At 43.8% G+C, this 20,691-nt stretch overlaps 1 protein-coding gene across 1 annotated transcript in view; it reads right to left on the bottom strand.

Moving 5' to 3' along the window:
- Window positions 1-373: 373 nt before the first annotated feature.
- PLEKHG7 (pleckstrin homology and RhoGEF domain containing G7) overlaps window positions 374-20,691 on the bottom strand; it is a 35,023-nt gene continuing 14,705 nt past the window's right edge. The window contains exons 8-16 of the mRNA XM_059816687.1: window positions 18,926-19,021; window positions 17,548-17,661; window positions 15,854-16,028; window positions 13,778-13,893; window positions 12,887-12,980; window positions 9,486-9,565; window positions 7,967-8,126; window positions 3,166-3,263; window positions 374-481 (exon numbers count right to left, since the gene is read on the bottom strand). Of these exons, the coding sequence (XP_059672670.1) occupies window positions 374-481; window positions 3,166-3,263; window positions 7,967-8,126; window positions 9,486-9,565; window positions 12,887-12,980; window positions 13,778-13,893; window positions 15,854-16,028; window positions 17,548-17,661; window positions 18,926-19,021 (1,041 nt within the window). The remainder of the gene's footprint in view (window positions 482-3,165; window positions 3,264-7,966; window positions 8,127-9,485; window positions 9,566-12,886; window positions 12,981-13,777; window positions 13,894-15,853; window positions 16,029-17,547; window positions 17,662-18,925; window positions 19,022-20,691) is intronic.

Genomic DNA, 20,691 nt, shown 5'->3' with positions numbered 1-20,691 from the left:
TATTTATTAATACAGTTTGAATGATCTTGGAATAACCCTTCCAGACTTTTCTGGTGAATGAGTTCTCCTTACTAACATAGTTTTTTTTCCCCTGTCATGCTTTCTAGGGAATTACAAGCTGTATTAAAGCTTCCCTAGATGGCAAGAGCCTTCCCCTAGCTGAACCAAAGGAGCATCTAAGAGTGATACATTTATTGCATGGCTCATTTTCCCGCTCCAGTTTATTCCTACGTCCCGTGGTCAAAACTCCTCCCTTCTGTCTAGTCAAGTCAGGAATCTGTTAGCTTCAGAAACTTAAGGCATGCTGGAAGAAATAACAGTGTTATCACCACAACAGTCTTCCACTGGCTCTGTTGGTGCTGTGCTGACATTATTAAATTTCAGAAGATTCAGCGGGGAAGCAGAAAGCAGCGCTTTTCTTGGTTTCATGTTGCGTGGTATAATTGGAGATTGCCGTTTCTATCTGTGACATCCATGTTTTCTGTAATAAGAAAAAATAATTTGTAAACCAAGGCAAGCTTAAAAAAGTTCCAGTAATTCAGATACATAAACACCCAGAGGTTTTAGTTTTATTTAGCCTTTCTCCAGGCCCATGCTCATAACTCCTGAAGTGAACATGAATTATCCCAGAACCAAGACTCTCCCAGTTGCTCAGGCCACTACATGTTGCTGGAGTCTGTGTCTGGGGCCAAGGATTTCCAGTGAAGGTTTCATTTTTGACTAGAAATTAGGATTTTAACGCTCTGTTTGCTTATAATGGTGAAGTTTGCTGCAAGCTATTTCACCCATTTTTGTGTAATATTTATTAGTTTAATGCTGTCCCTGCAGTTTGGGCTCCCTGTTCTTCAGATTAAGACAGCCCCAGTGCTATCAGCATCACAAGTCTGTCCCCCTCCGAGATCTGTTATGTGCTGCCACATGAATTTCAGTTTCTAGCATCACACTGGCAGCATTCAGCTCTCTCTCTGCTGTCATCCAGGTATGAGGGCAGGGGGTGATAGCTGGAGAGACGGCTTAAAAATACGTAACTTCCTTCTCTCTGTGCTAGTCCTGGGTTGCAGAAGTTGAGTTGTCTCTGGATTGCTATGATTAGACGTTACAAATTAATTGGCAGCAATACAAGCTTAAGGTCTAGCTGTGCTTCTCCCACCCCAGGGTTTTTATTTTGGCTAGTCAGGAGCTGCTCTCCCTGCCGTAATGCATATAGAGACACTGAGCTTTGATGCATAGAGTAGAAACGCTTGAGAAGCGGCAGCCTGTTATACTTCATGCTATGCTGGGATTCATAAATTTTGTTATTGACCCATCTGGTTGTTTCTTGTGTGCGTTTACACCCTGAATGAATTAAAGCATCGCTTTGAAAAACAGAAAGCTGGAGACATAAACTGGATGACCTAGAGGTCTAAGGATTCCCAGCGGAGTACGTGAGAAGAGTCTGCATGTGCAAGCTGTACATGCCTGGCAGAGCACAGAGCCCGGCTTTGGCATGGGGTGGTTGCTCTGGCCCCTCTGCGAGCTGCTGGCAGGGGAGAGTCTGATGTGCAGTGTGGTGGTGGTTACACAGGGGTTTGCCAGGCAGTAGTGGACGCGTAGGAGGCAGGATTTAAACTGTTGAGCTTTCCAAGGCTCAGGGAGGAAAGCGGGGGACAGGGGGAAGAGAACAGAGGGCAGGACAGTGGTATGGGTGGGATGAGCAACAGTAGTGTGTTTCAGGTCTGTGTTTTCACGTGTCTGCTGAGTATTGGGTCTCTGAGAGAGAGGTGGGAGTGGGGCAAGGGATTCACTGCATCTACGTTCAATGCATTGTGTGTGCTCCCCGTGCAGTCGGTAGAGCGCAGTATGGCAGCGAGGGGCAGGCGGGCAGGGTGAGCCTTGGCCTCGCAAGGGAGCCTGGAGTTGAGGCAGGCACTTCACAAAAATCAGGAGATCTAAGAGGCGGCTTGCAACGTAACAGCCCTCTGCTTGGGATGAGTCAATGGGAATATGACACATACGGCTTCATTCATTTTGCTGCCTCCCTTTTGATATAGCTTAGCTGGCTCGAGGCCCTGGTCTGACGGTCCTCACCAGTATCCATATTACCCAGATCATCTTCCTTTTCTGCCTTGCAGAATCACATCAGCTAAACTCATGAGCTCATCTTGGCTAGCAAAGTTTCTTTAAAAAATATATTGATCATGCTGAGATCGGGCTTCTTGGGAGCTGAAATAAAGTAGTTCACTTCATTCAACCAGTGCTGGAAAGTCTACCTTTCCTAGGGCTCAGAGCGCCCAAAGTCAACAAAATGTAGTAATGCCACCACATCCAAATGAAAAGAACCTTTCACTGCAGGGTTTTCTCCTTTGATAAACTGGACATGGGAGACATTGAGAAGATGGTAGCCACCCGGTGTGAAGGCAGCTTTGGAAGGGAAAGGTAATATTTCAATAACAGGAGAAGGGAACGACTTCTTGAGTAGATACCTATTGTAGATACCTACTCCAAGTACCAACCAGTGACTTGGAAAGAATTCACTCATTGCTTTTCCCTGAAAAAGCCTATCTACTGTGATTTACTTCTGAGAATTAGTATTAGTGGTAGTCAAATTTCTATGCATTAGGTATTAGAGAATTAAATTCAACTTACAGGAGAAAAAAAATACTTCTGTGAGCACCTGCCACACTTTCAGATGTTACATACAGTGCTGTTACTAGAAATGTGATGTGGTGTGAAAATGAGGGGTAAATTTATGTAACAGTGGAATTAATCATACCATCTGTTCAATCTGAAATTGCAAGATGTGTGTCATGCATAGATGAGCATGATACGGTTTTCTGATGAGTTGGGTTTGGGACGGTTGTTTTGGTGTTGACTTCTCTGGAGGGGCTGACTGTCTTAATTTCTGTGACACAAGAAATGGCAGTATTTTTTTTTTAGCAATCAGAAATGATAATGTTTTTCAACAAGAATACAACCTATCAACCCTGATACAAAATTGGTACATGTTCAACAGCAAAAACCTCTGTAACAAATGTGTGAGCCAGAGCCCTGGAGTGTTAGTTGTTTTGGTCAAATGTCACAGCTGTAACAGATTCTTAGCATAGCATGGCCACTTTTAGGCTGAGATCCTCCTTTAGGAAAAGCATAGTTATGTAATTAGAGATGAAAAAAAGGTGTGCTACTTACCTTGGAAGCCTCTGTCTGAGCTTGTAGCAAGAAGACTGCTATGCACTGACGATACCTATTTTCATGCTGTATTAGGAAAGCATTTCGCAGACTGAAGACTGTGGAAAAAATATGGAGAAATTATATAAATTCCCTCATGCAGCTGTCAGTCCAATTTTATATCACATTCATTATTATTGAAGAAATTATATATGTAATCATATTTTCTGATTCTTAATAGGGCAATGCACGCTGATAGGGATGGTTTTTTTGTTGTGCGGGAAGCTTTGTTATTTCAAAAAGTTAATTCTGGTTGCATTTGTTTTATTTTTAATACCTTATCATTGTGCAGCTAAGGTGCTTTTGAGTCTAGCTGAAGATCATTAAGAGAGGTTTCCGTTCAAAGTGGACTAAATCATAAGTGAAGTTAGAGAAAAACTAATATCAAAAATTAAAGATAAAGGCCCCATTTTTCTTTTATTTCAAATAGGTCTGTATGACGGCTGCTACGTACGGAAGTGTCTGCACTCGGGCTGATGGTGGGTTTGGGCTCGCTCGGGGGCATGTGCGTGAGCTGGCACTGCTGCCCGGGGTGCCCCCGGTCGGCTGCCAGCAGCAATGTCTCGCAGGGCCGGGTGTGTTGCCAGCAGCCCTTTGGTTCCTGCCGAACTTCTGCGGAAGTTAATCGGTGACTCTGGATGTGACAGCAGCATCTCCTGCTGACAGCAGCAGATGACTTTGGGCATTATGGGGCAGGTTTCCCTGCAAGGGGACAAATCAGCACCAATGTCGCATGTCCGGAGTGAAGGGGTGGCCCAAGTCTGCTATGAAGTAAACTTGGGGGAAGAGGAAGGGAAAGCATCTTTACGTAGCCAAAATCCTGTGGCAGATAGCAGGTGTGCTTGGGTGGGCTGGTTGTGGCAGGGAGGAGGGCACAGTAACCTGTTATAATGGACTGGTTTCACATGGCGTTGCTTTTTTCAGCTGGAGTTGACATTGCTGTAAACGAAGCAACGGTGAGCGAGGTGCAGGATTGCCTCCCTGTGAGCAGTGGCCCTAAGCGGAGCCCTGCTCCTGAACCCACGCAGCCCGAGGAGAGCGCAGATCTCGAGCTGCCAAGACAAGGCAACGTTTTTCTACTACAGTTGACATATCTTTTGGTAAACTTATCTAGTTCATATAGTTTGCTCTGAAGCCTTGTATTATGTAGAATATCTTGCTGCTATGTAATGCTGCTTGTCCAAGCATTTCCAAGTGCTCTACAGTCAGACCTCAAAATGATTCTGGAAGATAAAGTGATCTATAATCCTAGTGTTATAGAGAACGAAAGTGGAGCACAGACTGGCTAAATTACTGCAGCAAATCAGTTAGCAGTAGAAATTTGTAGCAGCAGAGGGGGTATGTTTCAGAACTCACGCCTTCTGTCTGTCTGTGGTCAATGGGAAATACAACTTTACAGTTCTAAAAATGAATTTTCTGGGCAATGCTCTGCATCAGGCTCTCAGTAATGTTTTCTAAAAGACATTCTGTGGCTGTAAAGATTACCAGTCTTTGATATAGTGACAGACTGCATCGATGGGCCCAGGCCAATTGTATGAGGTTCAACAAGGCCAAGTGCCGGGTCCTGCACTTGGGTCACAACAACCCCATGCAATGCTACAGGCTTGGGGACGAGTGGCTGGAAAGCTGCCCTGCAGAAAAGGACCTGGGGGTGTTGGTTGACAGCCGGCTGAAGATGAGCCAGCAGTGTGCCCAGGTGGCCAAGAAGGCCAACGGCATCCCGGCCTGTATCAGAAATAGTGTGGCCAGCAGGAGCAGGGAGGTGATCGTGCCCCTGTACTCGGCGCTGGTGAGGCCGCACCTCGAATGCTGTGTTCAGTTTTGGGCCCCTCACTACAAGAAGGACACTGAGGTGCTGGAGCGTGTCCAGAGAAGGGCGACGAAGCTGGTGAGGGGTCTGGAGCACAAGTCTTATGAGGAGCGGCTGAGGGAACTGGGGTTGTTCAGTCTGGAGAAGAGGAGGCTGAGGGGAGACCTCATCGCTCTCTACAACTACCTGAAAGGGGGTTGCAGAGAGGTGGGTGTTGGTCTCTTCTCCCAAGTGACAAGTGACAGGACAAGAGGAAATGGCCTCAAGTTGCGTCAGGGGAGGTTTAGATTGGATATTAGGAAAAATTTCTTCACTGAAAGGGTTGTCAGACATGGGAACAGGCTGCCCAGGGGGGTGGTGGAGTCACCATCCCTGGAGGTATTTAAAAGACGTGTGGATGAGGCACTTAGGGACATGGTTTAGTGGTGGACTTAGCAGTGTTAGGTTAATGGTTGGACTTGATGATCTTACAGGTCTTTTCCAACCTAAAAGATTCTATTCTATGATTCTATACCAGTGGGTCTGGCCCCTTCAAACTTAGTGTAAAGCATGATTAGAAGAGCAATAATAAGTAATTGCAAAGATTAAATCCAGAGCAGAATGTTAGAAGGAAAGTGATTTCCTAACCAGAAAGTGTTGCTGCTTATGATGTTCAGACATGGGTTCCTACTATTACACTTGCATGTAAAGTTACATCTCTTGTACAAGGTCCTGGCATTTGCAGATAGTTCTGCTTTTAGGGTAGCTTCCCAGTGTTATGAGCACACCATTATATCTCTTATTTCTTCACTGATATGTAGCAGGCTTTGGTTTAGAATTATCCTGCATAATTATCAGCCTCCTGCCTGCTGCCAAAAGGGTATTTCTATGATATTGCAATATATATATTTTTTTCTAGTCCTTGTGTTGAGGTACGTTTCTTTCCAAAGTGACATCAACCCTCAGCAAACTAATGGATGCAAAAGTACTTGTTAGATCAAAAATCAGGGTTTTATTTTTGATTAACATGATGGATCACTACAAGTCACATGCTGCTCTTTCTGAGAACATGCTGACTAATCTTCTACTGCCACCAATAGTAAAAGTCTCCTTGAGACTGCAAATAAATTGGCAGCATTCCTCAAGGTCATGCATTCCTGACAATATTTAATATTTTCTTTTTTTTTTTTTTCCTGCAAAGGGACATTTTCCATTGTCACTGGAAGTTTTGCTTGTTGTTTTACACAAAATGGTGGAAGTCTGAACTGCAAGCTCCCTATAGTAATTTTTCTCATTATTTTTATTGTACCCTGCTCCAAGGGGTCCTGTATTAGGATGCGGCTTCCAAAGTGTTACAAGACTGCCACAGCAACAGCTGTAATAAAGCTGGAAGGAATATATGGGAGAGAAATCAGTCAATGAGGTCCAGAGTGCAGGGAAGGGCCATAACCAGAGGGCAGAGCCTGGGCTGGGATGCAGCAGGTAACTTTGTGTATTCTGCTGGTTGCAGCTGGATCACAGGGATAGAAGGACCCTGGTTATAAATTTCTGAATGTAGGAAATGCTGGCTTGGAAAAAAACCCCAAAATCTTACTCCCATCTCCATTATAGCTTTTATGCCCAATCTTGTATGTGCAAACCAGAGGGTGGCTGCATCGTCCTCTCTGGCACCCAGAAGCTGTCAACCTTGCATCTAGTCTGGGCTTGGGCAGGAGCGTGGGGCTGCCCTCCCCACCACCCTGCAGGCGAGAGGCGGCCACTGCCTTTGCTTCACTTCTGCTGGGTTGGTAGGGAAACTCCTTAGGCAGACAGGCAGTGCCTGGAGCACGTTTGAAACAAGGTTATCCTTTTCTGCATTCATCTCCTTATCTCATCTTCAGTCATTTGCCTTTTGTTGCCTGCCGTTATTTCCTGTTAGCATTGATGCTGAATGCTAATTACTCTGGGTGAATATATTTCAAAGTTATAAATTTTATGGGCTCTAGGTTTATTTTCCGTATCTGTTGATTTCCTACAGAGCACTCTAGCTCTCTCAGCTTTTCCTCCCAGTCTTTAGGATTAGGATGGCTGACAGGCCCTGGAGCCCAGAGATTTCCGTTTCTCTTGTTTCTCTTTGGTATAGGAGGCTCTTGGGATCTGGGCAGTGTTAGATTGAGGTATGTGAGAGCCTGCATGAGTGGCTCAGACCAAGGGGAGGCCTGATTTTTCATGCCTGCTCCCTCACCCAAGCTCTGATCTGGTGACTCCAGGGACATTGTTTTGGCAGGGTAAGGCTGGTGACTCTCTGTGGAGGTCAGTCCTCCTCCCCTCCTCACCCAAGGATGCAGCAGCAGATGTTATTTGGGCAATTTTCCCTGGCGATGCGTTTGGGTGTCTGTGAGCAAGGAAGCATTGATGTATGTTGGGTCACTTCCATCCTCTCAAGAGCCGGTGAGGAGGTGAGTAGGAGCAGCAGCAGGAGGTAAATCTCCTCTTCAGCCTCCTTGAGAATTGCTGCTGTGCATGCATGGGGACACCCAGGAGAGCAGTGCGCTGGGGTGTTGGGCAGTGGGACAACTGAAAAACTGCTGCATAACTACTACAGAATTGAAAATGTACTTGGGAAAGAGGCCCGGGGTTTGACAGAGCATGCTAGGACAGTTAGGGCAAGGAAATACTTGGTTCATGAGAAAGAAGTCACTGGAGTCTTCGTACTTCCTTTGAGATGAACAGATAATACCTGACAGTCGCTGGTGTGTGCGTGAAAGTCACTGTTAGAGGCGGGGGGACATGGAGTGTAATGCCTGTGTTAGCAGGTCATGCCTCGCAGTAGGAGTAGAGCTGTGAAGCCAAACAGTGTCGAGGCACCAGCGTTTGCGCTCCAGGCATCTGGGGGTGGTTTGTGGGCAAACAGCGTCTTATCCTTACACTGCTGCATATGCAACGTACTGAGGTGGTATTTATGAGGACGTTCAAATGCACGTGAGCACGTACCTGTAACGTGGACAGGGTCAACGTTTTTCAGTATCAGCCTGTCTAGCGGGATGGCCTGGTCTAGGACTGTGCAAAACCCACCCTCTCTTATGAAGGACTGCAGCTCAGGAGTGAGGGAAGGACAGACAGGGATTAAGCCGGTGTCTGAGCCCCCGTATTTCTGGGAATAGAACATGAAGTTGGTTAGCTGGTTGTCTGCCATCTGCTTATGAAGTATAGGCACTAAACAGCTCTAAATTGTGTATTTTCTCTTATTAAAGGTACTCAGACAGCTTATTTGCCTGAGGAACCTCAGAAAAACTCATCGGTGCCTGGAGTTCTCCTGCAAGGTCACACCTTGTACTAAAAAAACACAATAGAAACGCAATACAAGTCCACAGGCAGAAAACAGCCAATCTAAGGTGTTCAAAGGTCGTCTTTTCCTCCTTCCCGCTACCCCTCCCTCCTTCTTTTAATAGCAGGACTTTTTCTCTTTTCCTTGGATGTGCGTTTCCCCATCTCCCCTTGCATACTTGCAGAACACAAAATTGCTGGGGCTCCAGCTGGATCACAGCCCCTCACAGAAGGTTCACCAACACGTGTGTGGGGCAACCCTCAAAGAGACTTGTCTGTGGGCACCAGGCCCCTTGAATCCCTGCTCCATTCATTCCCTCCCGTGCAAAGGGATGGTGCTGCTGTTCTACCATCTCTACCTGTGCCTTCTCTACCATCTCGTACAAAGACAGAACAAGTGCTTCTTTAAAAAAAAAAACAAGTCTTTAAATCAGACACAAAATTCTTGAGATTTATCACAGGTCAGCTTATCCTTAATTTACATCATCTTCATAGCCTTAATTTACATCATCTTCACAAACTTAATTAGCTAGATATACTCCTACACTGAAGCTCTAGGAATTTCAGGTCGTTCAGTGCCTTTTTTGGTGGCTAAATACAGATATTTATCATCTATAGAACTCTCACTATAGCATCTTTCATCAATCAAAAATTTCTTAAGAAGAGTCATTATATCTCCATTTTAAACTAGGGGAAATCAAGGCAAAGAGAGGACACATACAACAGGCTGTGTTGGAACTGAGAATAAAGCCAACCTTTCATCTATTTTAGCATTTCCCTTTTTTTTTTTTTTAACTTCTTTCCAACAGTTCTGATATCTCTGGGATAAAAATTTCTCAGGTTGCTGGACTGAGTCATGAGGGGAGCATTAGAAAACTTCTTACATTCTTGAAACTTTTCTGAGCTTTAGGAATACAGCACATCAGAACAAGACCAGGAATATATTCAGGTCTTGTAATGTAAATTCTGCCTGTCATAGTATTCCTGTAACATACCAGGCCTAGAAGCAGGGTTTTGAATCAGTGTTATGGTTTGCTATTAGCATAAGGAAGTATCACCCGTCCTTCATGCTGATTAGTCATCTTGGATTTTTATCATTAGTTCAATCTTTCAAAGTACATTTAAAATATCTAGCAAGCTAAAAGACCTAACAACCGCAACCATGTATATCTCTATCCATTATTACCTTTTTGTTACGTGTAATTTTGGTAATTAATAGGAAATCATCGAATAGGAAGAGGTAGACATCAAGGAATCTTGTGCTTTCTGAAGAGAAAACAAAACAAAAAATCAATTTGATGGTGTCATTATTTTAAGGAATTGCTACTTCTAAGATGAGGCACATCTATCAATCACTGCATCTTACAAAATGCTTTTAATAAAGAAGCATGGTTTCTGACATAGTACACAACTACTCATCCCCTAGTCTGCGCTCTCAAATGCAGCACTTAAAAAATCATTATGTCTCTTGATGATTTTGGCTACCAATACTTGTACCTTGTAGCAGCTACCTCTTTATGAAAAAACAACTACTTGCCTGCCAGGAAAAGTGACCTGGATCACCAGAGTACCTACAAATAAAACAATCAGCATACTATAAATTAGCAAAACCTACCAGGTAAGCAGTGAACCTTCTGAAAATGGCAGAGATAAAGAAATAGGAAAGTGACACTTTTTCCCAGTACCTTTGAATACGGGTATGCTGCCCTCTTCACAGGCTTTTGCAGCGATGACATGTTAATTGATAGCATCACATAAGCGTTTCAAAAACTACACAAAATACCGTTGGCTTATCTTTTCTTCCTAGCTTAGAGGTCGTGAGGATGTGAGGAATACAACAACAAATGTCTGTGAGAATGCTTCAGAGTCTTTCAGGTTGATCTCCGAGCCATGTTGAAAACTCGGGTATTATTATAATAAATAATAGGGAGCAATTTAACAAAAGCAAGAGTAATTTTTTTAAGCAACTTCCTGCAGGAAACCTGGACTCTGTACTGGATATGCAGAGTTTGGTCCTGTGACCTCTTCCTTGTTCATGGCTCCGTCTATTCCTTTCCATGACTCTTTCATTTCCCTTTTTGGTCCCAACTTGCTGTCCTATTTCACTTCCAGAATCACCTACTTTCTCTGCTTCAGGCTTTATCCTTTATAATCTGTCCTCTGGCTACTCTGTACCAATAGGGCATCTCTGGGCATGAAAAGTAGACATGAAATGCCCAGCTACTCTTCACAGCAAATGGGGCAGGTCAGAGCTATTGCTCCCAGGCAATCTTGCAGGGTCCTAAAATACTTTCTTGGGTGTTTGGTTCTGAAAGTTTTGGCTCGAAAACTTCTTGTCTCATTAATGTTGCACAAAGCAACATCAGTAACTACCGAAAATTAAAATTCTAACTAGGTCATGGATCAGCCAGCTGCACGGAGAATAAAGAAACAACTGTGAGGACCTTCTTATGTGCCACTGGCAATTCAGAAGACTGCGAACAAGCAAGTTAATGTGTATTAGACATCTTATAAAAACTACCCTTCTGTAAGTTTCTATGAAGTCAAAAACTTTGTAGAGGGTTCTGCACAGCATCTCTTGTACAGCAGTAGGCTTTTGTGGGTGTTACGCAGGAGAGAATTACTCGTAAACTCTGTCTGCTGCTGTGGCCAAACTTTTCTGTTTCTTTGATTTATACTGTGTTCACAGAGTCATTGAATGGCATCAGCTGGAAGGAACCTCCGGAGGTCTCTAGTCCAACCCACTGCTCCCAGCAGGCCAAGCTACAGCAGGTTGTTCAGTCAAGTTTTGAATATGTCCAAGAAAGGAGACTCTGCAACCTCTCTGGTCCCCTGTACCAATATTTGACCACACTAATTGTTAACAAGTTTTTCCAAATACCTAATGGGCGAATACCCCATGCTGCAACTTGCATTGTTACGTCTCATCCTCTCTCTGTGCAACTCCAAGATGCCTTTAGATCTATCTGCCTTAAACCAGACATCAGGCAGTTGAACACAACAGTAATGTCTTCGCTGAGGCTTCTCTTCCCACATCTGAACAAACCCACTTCTCTCAGCTGCTCCTGTTCAATTACAGGATTACAAAAAAACCATGCAACTGTGGTCTCAGCGATCTCAGTTTCATTCAAACAAGCACAGTTCACCTTAATGCTAAATTTGTGTGAGTCTGTTCAGAGTGGTGACTTTAGAACCCATGTCTTTCTGTTGTGCGGCATTGTATTTGAGTTGTGATTTCATTTTTGTCTTGAAAGATATTTCATTCAGACGAGTGGCCAAATGCCAGGCACTTTTATGTTGCAGACTGCAGGCAGCTGTCTGTCTGGGTGGGTAAGACTTACAGTCATACCTCCTTCTTCATTTTCTAATTACATAATGCAGAAAGGAATGTGGACACCTGATGGCCACTCTTACCTCCTGCATTGGGGGCTATCTCGTCAAGAGAGCAGAGGGAAGTGTTGGCAGGAGAGGACTCAGTGGCTTTCTTTCTCCTCTGCCTGCCACCCCCTAAACATCAGAAGCAACCTTTTCTTGGGCTCTCCATGTGCCTGATGTTGTGTTTTCTCCTCTGCTACTATAATTCTCCTCACTTGGGAAGGAAAACAAAAACACTGAAAAATGGACCATGTCCCTTTTGCTGCTCCCTTTATAACAGTAATAATGGTGGTGGGAGACAGAAAGTGTTGTGTGCTTATTCTCTTCACCTCTGCTCCGGAGGAGGTGGTGAAGGAAATGCACATGGGCTGCGCTTGTTTCTGTCAAACCACTGCTACAGCCCTGCAGCCACCGTAGCACGCAGCTTCCAGTATCCTTTCAGATGATGGTCTTCTCCAAACTGCGCAGGCTCTGCTTCCTGCTCATGCGAGGAGGAAATCCTCCTTGCCTGTGCAGGTAGAGATTCTGCAGCAGCTCCCCAGCAAGCAACCTGTGCCCTGCTACAAAATGGAGCCTGGTGATAGACAGCCAGCTGTGTTGTAGGAATCAACATGCTCGTGTGGGACCACTGTGCTACCTGTGGAGTTACGGGCACGTTGTATGAGTGGTCTGTTCATAAAAGGGAAGCCACCCAGCAGGATAACACCTTCTTGTTCCAAGGTATCCATCAAAACAGCAGTCTTAGCAGAGATGAAGTATGAAATAAAAACAGGAAAAACCTCTGGGCTTTTCAGTAATTTTCAATGAAACACATCGTGGATACGGTGCCAGAGAGGTGACGTATGTTGACATCAGTCCCCTGGCACGTGGGACACCTTGTATAGGACAGTATAAACTTCCTGTTTTCCTATTGCCTCATTCTTGAAAGTGACAGTAAAATGCTCCCTTTGAGTGGCAGGCATTGGCCAGTCAAGCTGATTTCTTCAGCACCTGGCAGACTGAATATCCAGAAGTGACAATAAACAATCATGCAGATTACTCATCCTTTTGGCAGTTTGGCTGTTTCTCAGTCTCTCTCAGACAAGATGTACATTTGCTTTTGCTTTCCCACACCTGACCAAATACTGTTGCAGAGGTTCATTCTGGACCTGCCATAACAAAATATGATTCTGTTAAGCTAACTCTTGATACCAGGACATTCAGGGACATTACCTGCTAGTGTTAGCCTCCCTTCATGAAGGAGAAGTCTGTTTGCTGAAGACAAAATGTTTTCACTGCTGTTTTCTCTTAAGCTTTGTTTCAAACACTTGACCCAAAAAAGAGAGAGAGAGAGAGAGAGAATGGGGAATCTTGCATATCTGATGATGAACTGGGAGGCAACCAGCAGTTAAACAAACTGAGGACACGTGTGCTCTTATCTCAGGCTAAATACATCACACAACTAATAACTGAGCATGGCTGTGTTTCTTCAGCAGTGCTATTGCTTAAATGTGTTTACGCTTTTGAAATGTTAAGCTGGGTTTTTCTTTTCTGGTGTGAGTTTAATGGTTTTTGCAGCCCTGCATGTGAACAGACATAATCCTTGAGGTGAGACCCACTTGATGATGTTACCATAATGCTGCTTAAAGTCTGTCTGTACGGGTAAGGGGGTAACCACAGCAGAAAGGTGCACATGTTCCCAGGTATGCTGTGAAATTTTTTGTAATGCTATTTAAATGTAAATAGAAATTTCTTTGGCTCACCTTGAGGAGTGAAAGAGGCAAATAATTTCTACTTGGTATCCTTATAAAAAGGTAGTAATACTTACATCTATCCCATTTCATTCTGCCCCCTAAAAGCAAACACTGGGAGAGTCCTCCTGGATCATGTGATCGTACTCTCTTGGATGCTAACTGAGAGCAACCCGTGCTGCCATCCAAGGCACTGTCTGCATGTTCAGCTACAGTGTTTGCAGTGCTCAGGCTGCAGATGCTCCTGTTAGAGCACAGCCATCCCCAGTAACTAGAATATAGACAACCAGTCAACTTTAGATCATGCTATAGACATAGATTGGAAACTAAACCTTCCTTAAGGAAAAATGCCCTTTAAAAAAAACCTGCTTACCTCTGGGACAAAGAATCTCTTGTCACGATCCCAGACCTGAGGCCAAATTATGACCTCTTGCAGCTGCCTGAACTTCTGAAAGTTGTCCAACCACTTGACTTTACCTTCCAGATCCCCTGAAATATGTGAAACATCAGTTACTGCCAAGGCTGGCAAAACTAGTCATGTTTCTATAAGATGCTGAATACTGATTTTCTCCAGTGGAAGTCAAAGCACCTCACATGTGAAGCCCCAGATGAAATCTTGGCCTCATTGTAAAAAATGTCTAAACTCTTCTTAGGTCAGCAGAGCCAGAATTTCAAACCATGCATTCAAACATGCTTAAATTCACTGCTAAATGAAAAGTTTGTGTTTACTAATCTGACTGGGGAACAGGGAGAATCATATAAAACTCAATTAACCTGTAATCTTAAAAAGTTCTTTAAAAAAGAAATCCAGCCTTTCTAAACTGTCTGGGATAGTGAGAGAAAAATAATTTTCATCATATACAGCCTGATCAAAAGACTGTTGACATTAATGAGAATTAACGAGAATTAATTTCAAGTGAAGTGGTGTCAGAAAGTGACTGAAGTATTTAACTGGGATGGGGGTACCTCAGAATGTGAAAAATGAGGTCTAAGTCTTTGCTGATTCAGGGCCATTATGGGGAAAACTTTAATGGACATGTGACTTAGATTCCAAGTTTCTGTGTTGAGTGATATCGCAAATAATGGTTTCAGACACACACCAGTAGGGGAATGCTGGGACTGCAACTGTTCCTTATGTCACTGATTCACTGGTCAAAAAATGAAGGCAGATCTTTGTCAGGTGTCTGTGAATAAAGAGGGGTCACCCCTCTATCATTGGTTTCCTTGGCCCAGAGGTATTTAAACTCTGGAAGGACCTATTTCTTTGCCAGTAATATTCCCCAGATATCCCATGGTCTTTTGGGGCCATACCTAAAATTCCTGTTCTCCCAGCAGAAGTCCCCAGCCTAGTGACAAAACCGTCTTATTTTCCTAGGGGACCCGTTCTGTGCTGAAAAGTGTGCTCCTTGTGTGGCCATTAGGTTAGACTCCTCATAGACTTGGCAAGAAGAGAAAGAACCAGAGTCTCTCTTTTAGGTGGTAATTCTGTCATTATTTACCAAAGAAGGAGGAGCCCCAGATTTATCTGTCTCTAGAAGACATTAACTCTCTCTCTGCCTCATCTCCCAAGGAGATGTTCGAGCTTTCAGCCTCCAGGTCGGGGAGAAGGATGGCAGCAGAGAGTGAGTGACCATGCTGGGTGGCTCAAGGCCCTGGTGTGCCGCTGGTGAGGATGAAACTGTGCCTGGCACCTCTCCCTGCCAAGATTAGCAGGATAAGTGTTTTGCACTGTCTTGTCTTTGATTTCAGTGGGGGCTGCATGAGGCCTTTGGGGAATAAACCTATCTGCTGATGTACTATGTGACCATAAGACACTTAGAGAAGCATTTATAGCTTCCTGAACAAGACTGAATTAATAAATTGTTTAGAATTAATACATTATTTACATAAAACAAACTGCAGGGAAAAAATTAAAAATATTCCTGGACCAACCCCTTCTTTTTGCACAATAGCTAGAGAAAATCTGTAGCTGAGATAGCTCTTCAGCTACTTTACATGGCGGGACCCTGTCATTTAGTGAAAGGTCACTGACATAATATTCCCCTTGTGAGTGCAATTTTATCCTATTAAGGATTAGCCCCAACAAATCCTCCCTAGACATAAATCCGACTCAAAGACTTCTTTGTTTGAGATCTTTCTTGATTTGTTCCAATTTGTGATCTGCTCTTAATTGTTCGCATGTCACTGCAGATGATTCTGAGCAAGTACCAGTGACTCGCTGATTTGGGAGTCCTGTGACCTTGCTCAGAGAGCCTTTGACAGCACAAGGGTGGCACTAATCATTTCCTACAAAATGAGGAAGGGCTCAGGATTGTAGAAAGGCATGCACATCCTCATTGCATCTCCGCAGGGAGACCAGACCCATTCACACTCAAAGGACATGCACAAAAAGGCCATATAACTTGATAATTGTTAATTGCACGCTTGACTTTTAACCTTAGCTACTTACGTATGGACTTTTCCACCTTCTCTTTAAGTGACCAGATAAAGCCTTTCTCTGTTTTGTCAGTGCTCCTCTTCCAGATGTTGTTAAGGAGGAGGGGATAGCGTGTCAGCCGATGCAAAGGAGCAACCAGCAGCTCCGGCAGATGCAGCCTCTTGCACTGTTCGTTTTGTTCACACCACTGCTCAAGACAAACAATACCTGCCTTAGGCCTCAGCTTGCTCCCTGGCAGGGAGGTAGCAAACAGTTTTCTGCATCATCAGCTGACTGTAATGAGACAGGGACTAATTAAAGATGAACTTCTCACACAGTGAGAACAAGGGCAGAGTAAAGGCTCTCTACAGGGGCAATCGCATCGCTCCTCCAGATTAACTTTCTGCATTGCTGCTTCCCATTTCAGATGCTGTGGCATTGCTACCAGATCAAGCAGTGCTCTTATTTATCTGCCATTTTAATTTCATCAGGGAAACATCAGTTACGTCTGAGAGCCACCTTATGTTTTAGGGTCACCTGCCACTTCCCCTGGGAAATTTTTTCCTAGGCATGAGTGTATGAAATCCTTGCCAGGGAGCAAGCGATGTGAAATGCCCAAGCCCTAAAAGCTGCAGAGTTTGTCTGCTACAAAGAGGTGTCCTCCCGGTTCTGGGCTGCCTGTGGGAAAAGCCCACTTCTTCAGGCAGGTGTGGTGTCAGCAAAGACGGAACCTGCTCTAGTGCTGTAACTTTACAAAAACATCACTGATAGCTCTTTCCAGCCTTAGAGGGAGGTAAATGCTCACTTACTGGTAGTGTTTTGATACCAAGTTCTACATTTGCTTTATCTGTGGTTAAGCAAAATCTGTCAGAGGAGCTAAAACACTGCCATTGCGGAGGGTTTACTTGCTGTTCTATCTTCCTGTGGGCACATGGGTCAGCGAATACCCGTGAGCAAGGAAAGCAGCCTGGCTTTCTTGTCAGGGCTCAGCCAAAACCCAACCCACTCGCTCATCATGGGCTCCCAAGACACAGGAAGGCACTGACATGCTCCTGGATTTCTATTCCCCTTGTTTTGGCTTGTATCATACACCCCTTTCCTTAAGCAGAAAGAAGCCATCATATGCTTCTTCAGTTTTGAGGTTTGTGCATGTCACTGCTGATGTGGCATAGCATAGAGGCTGGGGGCTGTTTTGTACTCAGGGAATGGGAGCCCTGTCATCTGCTAAAGCACATAATACCCTACATACTGTGTTCCCACCCAACATCTAAACCAAGCTGATATGCAGGACATGTATCAAAGAAAAACACTTGAGAGAGCTTTTACAGTGTGGCTTGATTTTTGTTTCTTTTTTTCTGTAACCATTTCAGTTTGTTAAGGTGGAGGTCACCAAATCAAGGGATTATGTGTGAAACATCTGAATGATAGAGGCTGGCAGTACATATTTTCTGCCTGCAAATGTGCAGCCAGGTGTTCCCTTTTGGCTTCCCTGTCTTGTCTGTTCTAAATTACAAGTATGGACTTTCACATGTGCAGGAGAACATACACTCAGAAGGGTGACTCATATCTCTGATACCCTCTGCAGTTCAAAAAAATCTGTGTAAAATGCTATCTATGCAGTTTTGCTTCCAATGAGCTTTCCTAGTCTGATGTTAAAATCCTGTCATAAGGCAGGAAGGCTGAAGACACCACCACCACCACCACCACTACTACCATTACTACTTTACTTTCAGGTAGATGCCAAAATCTTCTCTCTGTCTCAGGTTTTCCAAGTAGAAGACAGCAGAGGTATAATTAAGGCAATAAATCTGGTGTGTCTGGCAGAGGTCACCCTGGAAAAACTGTAGAAAAGACTTCAAAACTTATCAAGAAAGAAAAATGACAAAGGGAGGAACAACAGTTTTGGTTTTGTAATGTGCATTTTACCTGAGATTTCCTTTTAGCTAGGAAAATAGGGGAAGAGGGAAAGGGGGAGTTAAAAAAGTAAAGGGCAAGTTAGAAAGTAGTAAATAAACCACAACAGTTCTCAAGCAATGCATGGAAGCACAGTTTTAACAGCTCTGCAGGCATGTGAAGCATTCTTAGACTTTGTTCTCATTAGAAATGAATGACGTGAAATTCATGTAGAAGCTGAAGATAAACCCCACTATCTATGCAACAGCTTTACATGGCCTCATATAGCATGTCACTTTATATCCGAGTGTGTTGGATGACTCTTAGAAATGGTGAATACCATCCATGATAAAACTCAGTTTTGTCTGGGATTTTGTCTGTCTCACACAAACATTATCGGTAAGAACACCTGAAGTCAGAGGTAATGTGGGTGAGAAGCCAAGCTCTAGTCTCCCTTTCCCTTTTTAAAATCCTAACCCTGAGGTAGGGTCAGTTTTAGTATTTTCCCAGAAGTTTTCTAATGGCCTCTACTGCTAGGGAAGGTTCAGGTCCATGAACTGATTTTGTGTCTGTATTAGTATTTCCAACTTTTCAGTCATTGGGAAGTTGTGCAGGAAATAGAGCCCCTGGAGACTGCTGTTTGGACAACTGCCTTGTTTACCATGCAGACTGCCTGAAAGGGTTGCAGGGCAGTGCTTGGCAGCGGCAGGACAGCTGTGTCTGTGCCTCTCTCTTGCTTAGCAGACAGAGGCCAAAGTGCAGGAGGTATTTCAGTCCCACTGAGCTCTTAATTAAGCACTTACATACACTTGTGGGTCTGGTCCATGGAGTAAAGGAAGGATCTATGCGATGGAGTGGAAGGAGGCAGGGAGCATCCAGCGATGGGGCTGGGGTGTGGTCTGAGGGAAACATCTTCCATAGGGCGAGAAGCTCACCTCTGCTGGTGGCAAAGTCTCTTCAGGGTCTGGGCTACTGTTCCCCAGGAAGGGAAAATCTTTCCACATACAGAGCACCTTTCTATGACCACCTCAAACATGTCAATGACTAAAAACATACTACTGACAGGAGGTGCTGGAGGCTGAGACCAAACTGCCTGTGACAGATGGCACGTTCTTGACTGACTTGATTGCTCTAAAGCACCTGCATGCCATGATAAATGGTCTGCTGCAAGGACCTGCTGATATTAAGCAAGAATACTTCTAATTATGTTACCTTTCTGAGTATAGAGCTGAAATCCATGGGAGAGTCTGACTTGTTGACATGCTCCTTCACAGTTTCAAAAAAAGTTTTCAGAAAACGGAGACTTATCTAAGTAAGCGGAAAAAAAAAGAGACATTTGCATCAGTGGTCTTTTGAAGTTAAGTTTAGAACAACTTTATTTCCCATCCCTGGTCTCTTCAAAGGCTCCAAGCCTAATGGGGTGCCTGTAGTTATCTCCCTGACATTGCCAGAATTAGCTTCAGAATTACACCCAGAATGCTTTAATTAGTCAGAAGCTAAACCAAATCTATACAAATACCCAATTATATTGTGATAATGCCATATGACAAAAGCTTTGAAAAAAGATTAGTGATTCCATTTAAACTTATTTTAGGGTAGAGGCTGTATTTAACATGAATTGACATGGAAAATTACAATGGATGAATGGTATCTACTGGAAAACACTGACTGTGTACGACAGAGCTGTGACAATTAAGGAAGTCTTCATGGTCATTTGAAGAAGATACCATCTTTCATAGTTTGAGTGTGTTTCATGCTATTGGAGATGAGGGGAATTTCTATAAAATGCTACAAAAAGGCACATATTCCCCACAAGTTAACTTTATATGATTGCACTGGATTCAAGGATGCCCACACTGTCAGTCAGATGTGAATGAAAGCCTGCTCTTAAGCCCACACTTGCCTTCTGAACACATTATTTGCAGACAAATTCATGACCAGGCTCAGCTTGAGGCCAAATTTTAGGCCAGAAGGGAGCATAATCCTCTGTGATACTGCTATGAAATGCTGTTGTAGCTGCGCACACTGCTTTGTTTGAGGTATTTATGGGGGTAGGGTTGCTTATAGGATGATGCTTATTCTTTCATTTTGACAAGGGTGCATTTTACACCTTTTACACCACACATTTTTTCATGGATTCAGCCTGCTGTCAAGAAGAAATGCATGCTGTAAAGTGCATGAAAAAAAGGTATAAAAGGCATTGAGAGCAGCTACTTTCTCCTACATTTGATCACTATTTTATATATGAGTATGCATAACAGATGATTATTTATCATACTCATTAACAAGAACAACAAAATAGAAAATGTATTAAAGATAATTCTCTCAAGACATGACCAGGTTCCAGTCAAGCTCAAAGCTTTTGTGATCGCTAAGTGGCACACAGCAATGTATACCCCAGTCCCTTCTTTGAACAAGAACGGAGGAATCGGCAACCACACATCAACTGAGCTCTAGTAGCTGGCTGCAGGTATGGTCTTAGCCCACAAGCAGCACAGGATGAAACACATCAGCTAAAAATCTTTCCTTGTACCTCCAAACCTGCTCAGGTGGTCACTCACAGCAGCTCACCTGGTGTGTGGTCAGTCACTGAGCAGAGGTGACTTGCTCATGTGTTTGAGCTCTGGCTACTTGTCCCTATTCTGAAGAGCTTTCCTGCTTTTCTTGTTTTGGCTAAAAAGGGATATGTTAACTGTTAAGGCAAGGGAATTACAATAAGGGAAAGAAGTAAGCAGCTGGTTTAGGGCATGTGATGTGATTGTGAGCAGTCATTCAACTTACGCAGCTGAAGAGCCCCTTCCAAAATTCGCTTTGCTATTAAGGGTGAGGTGTCCTGTAAAAGAGCTCTCAAGCTAAGAAAAACTTCCGTTTTGCTTCTAAAGTTATGTAAAACCTATTTTGGGCTTATGGGTTCCTTTAACTTTCAGGAGCTGAAAATGGTCTCCCAACAACTGGCCACAAGCAGCAAAGAACTGGAG

The sequence above is a fragment of the Gavia stellata genome, chromosome 4 (assembly GCF_030936135.1).
Source record: "Gavia stellata isolate bGavSte3 chromosome 4, bGavSte3.hap2, whole genome shotgun sequence".
Taxonomy (NCBI): domain Eukaryota; kingdom Metazoa; phylum Chordata; class Aves; order Gaviiformes; family Gaviidae; genus Gavia; species Gavia stellata.
This window is presented reverse-complemented; position numbering and strand designations above follow the sequence as displayed.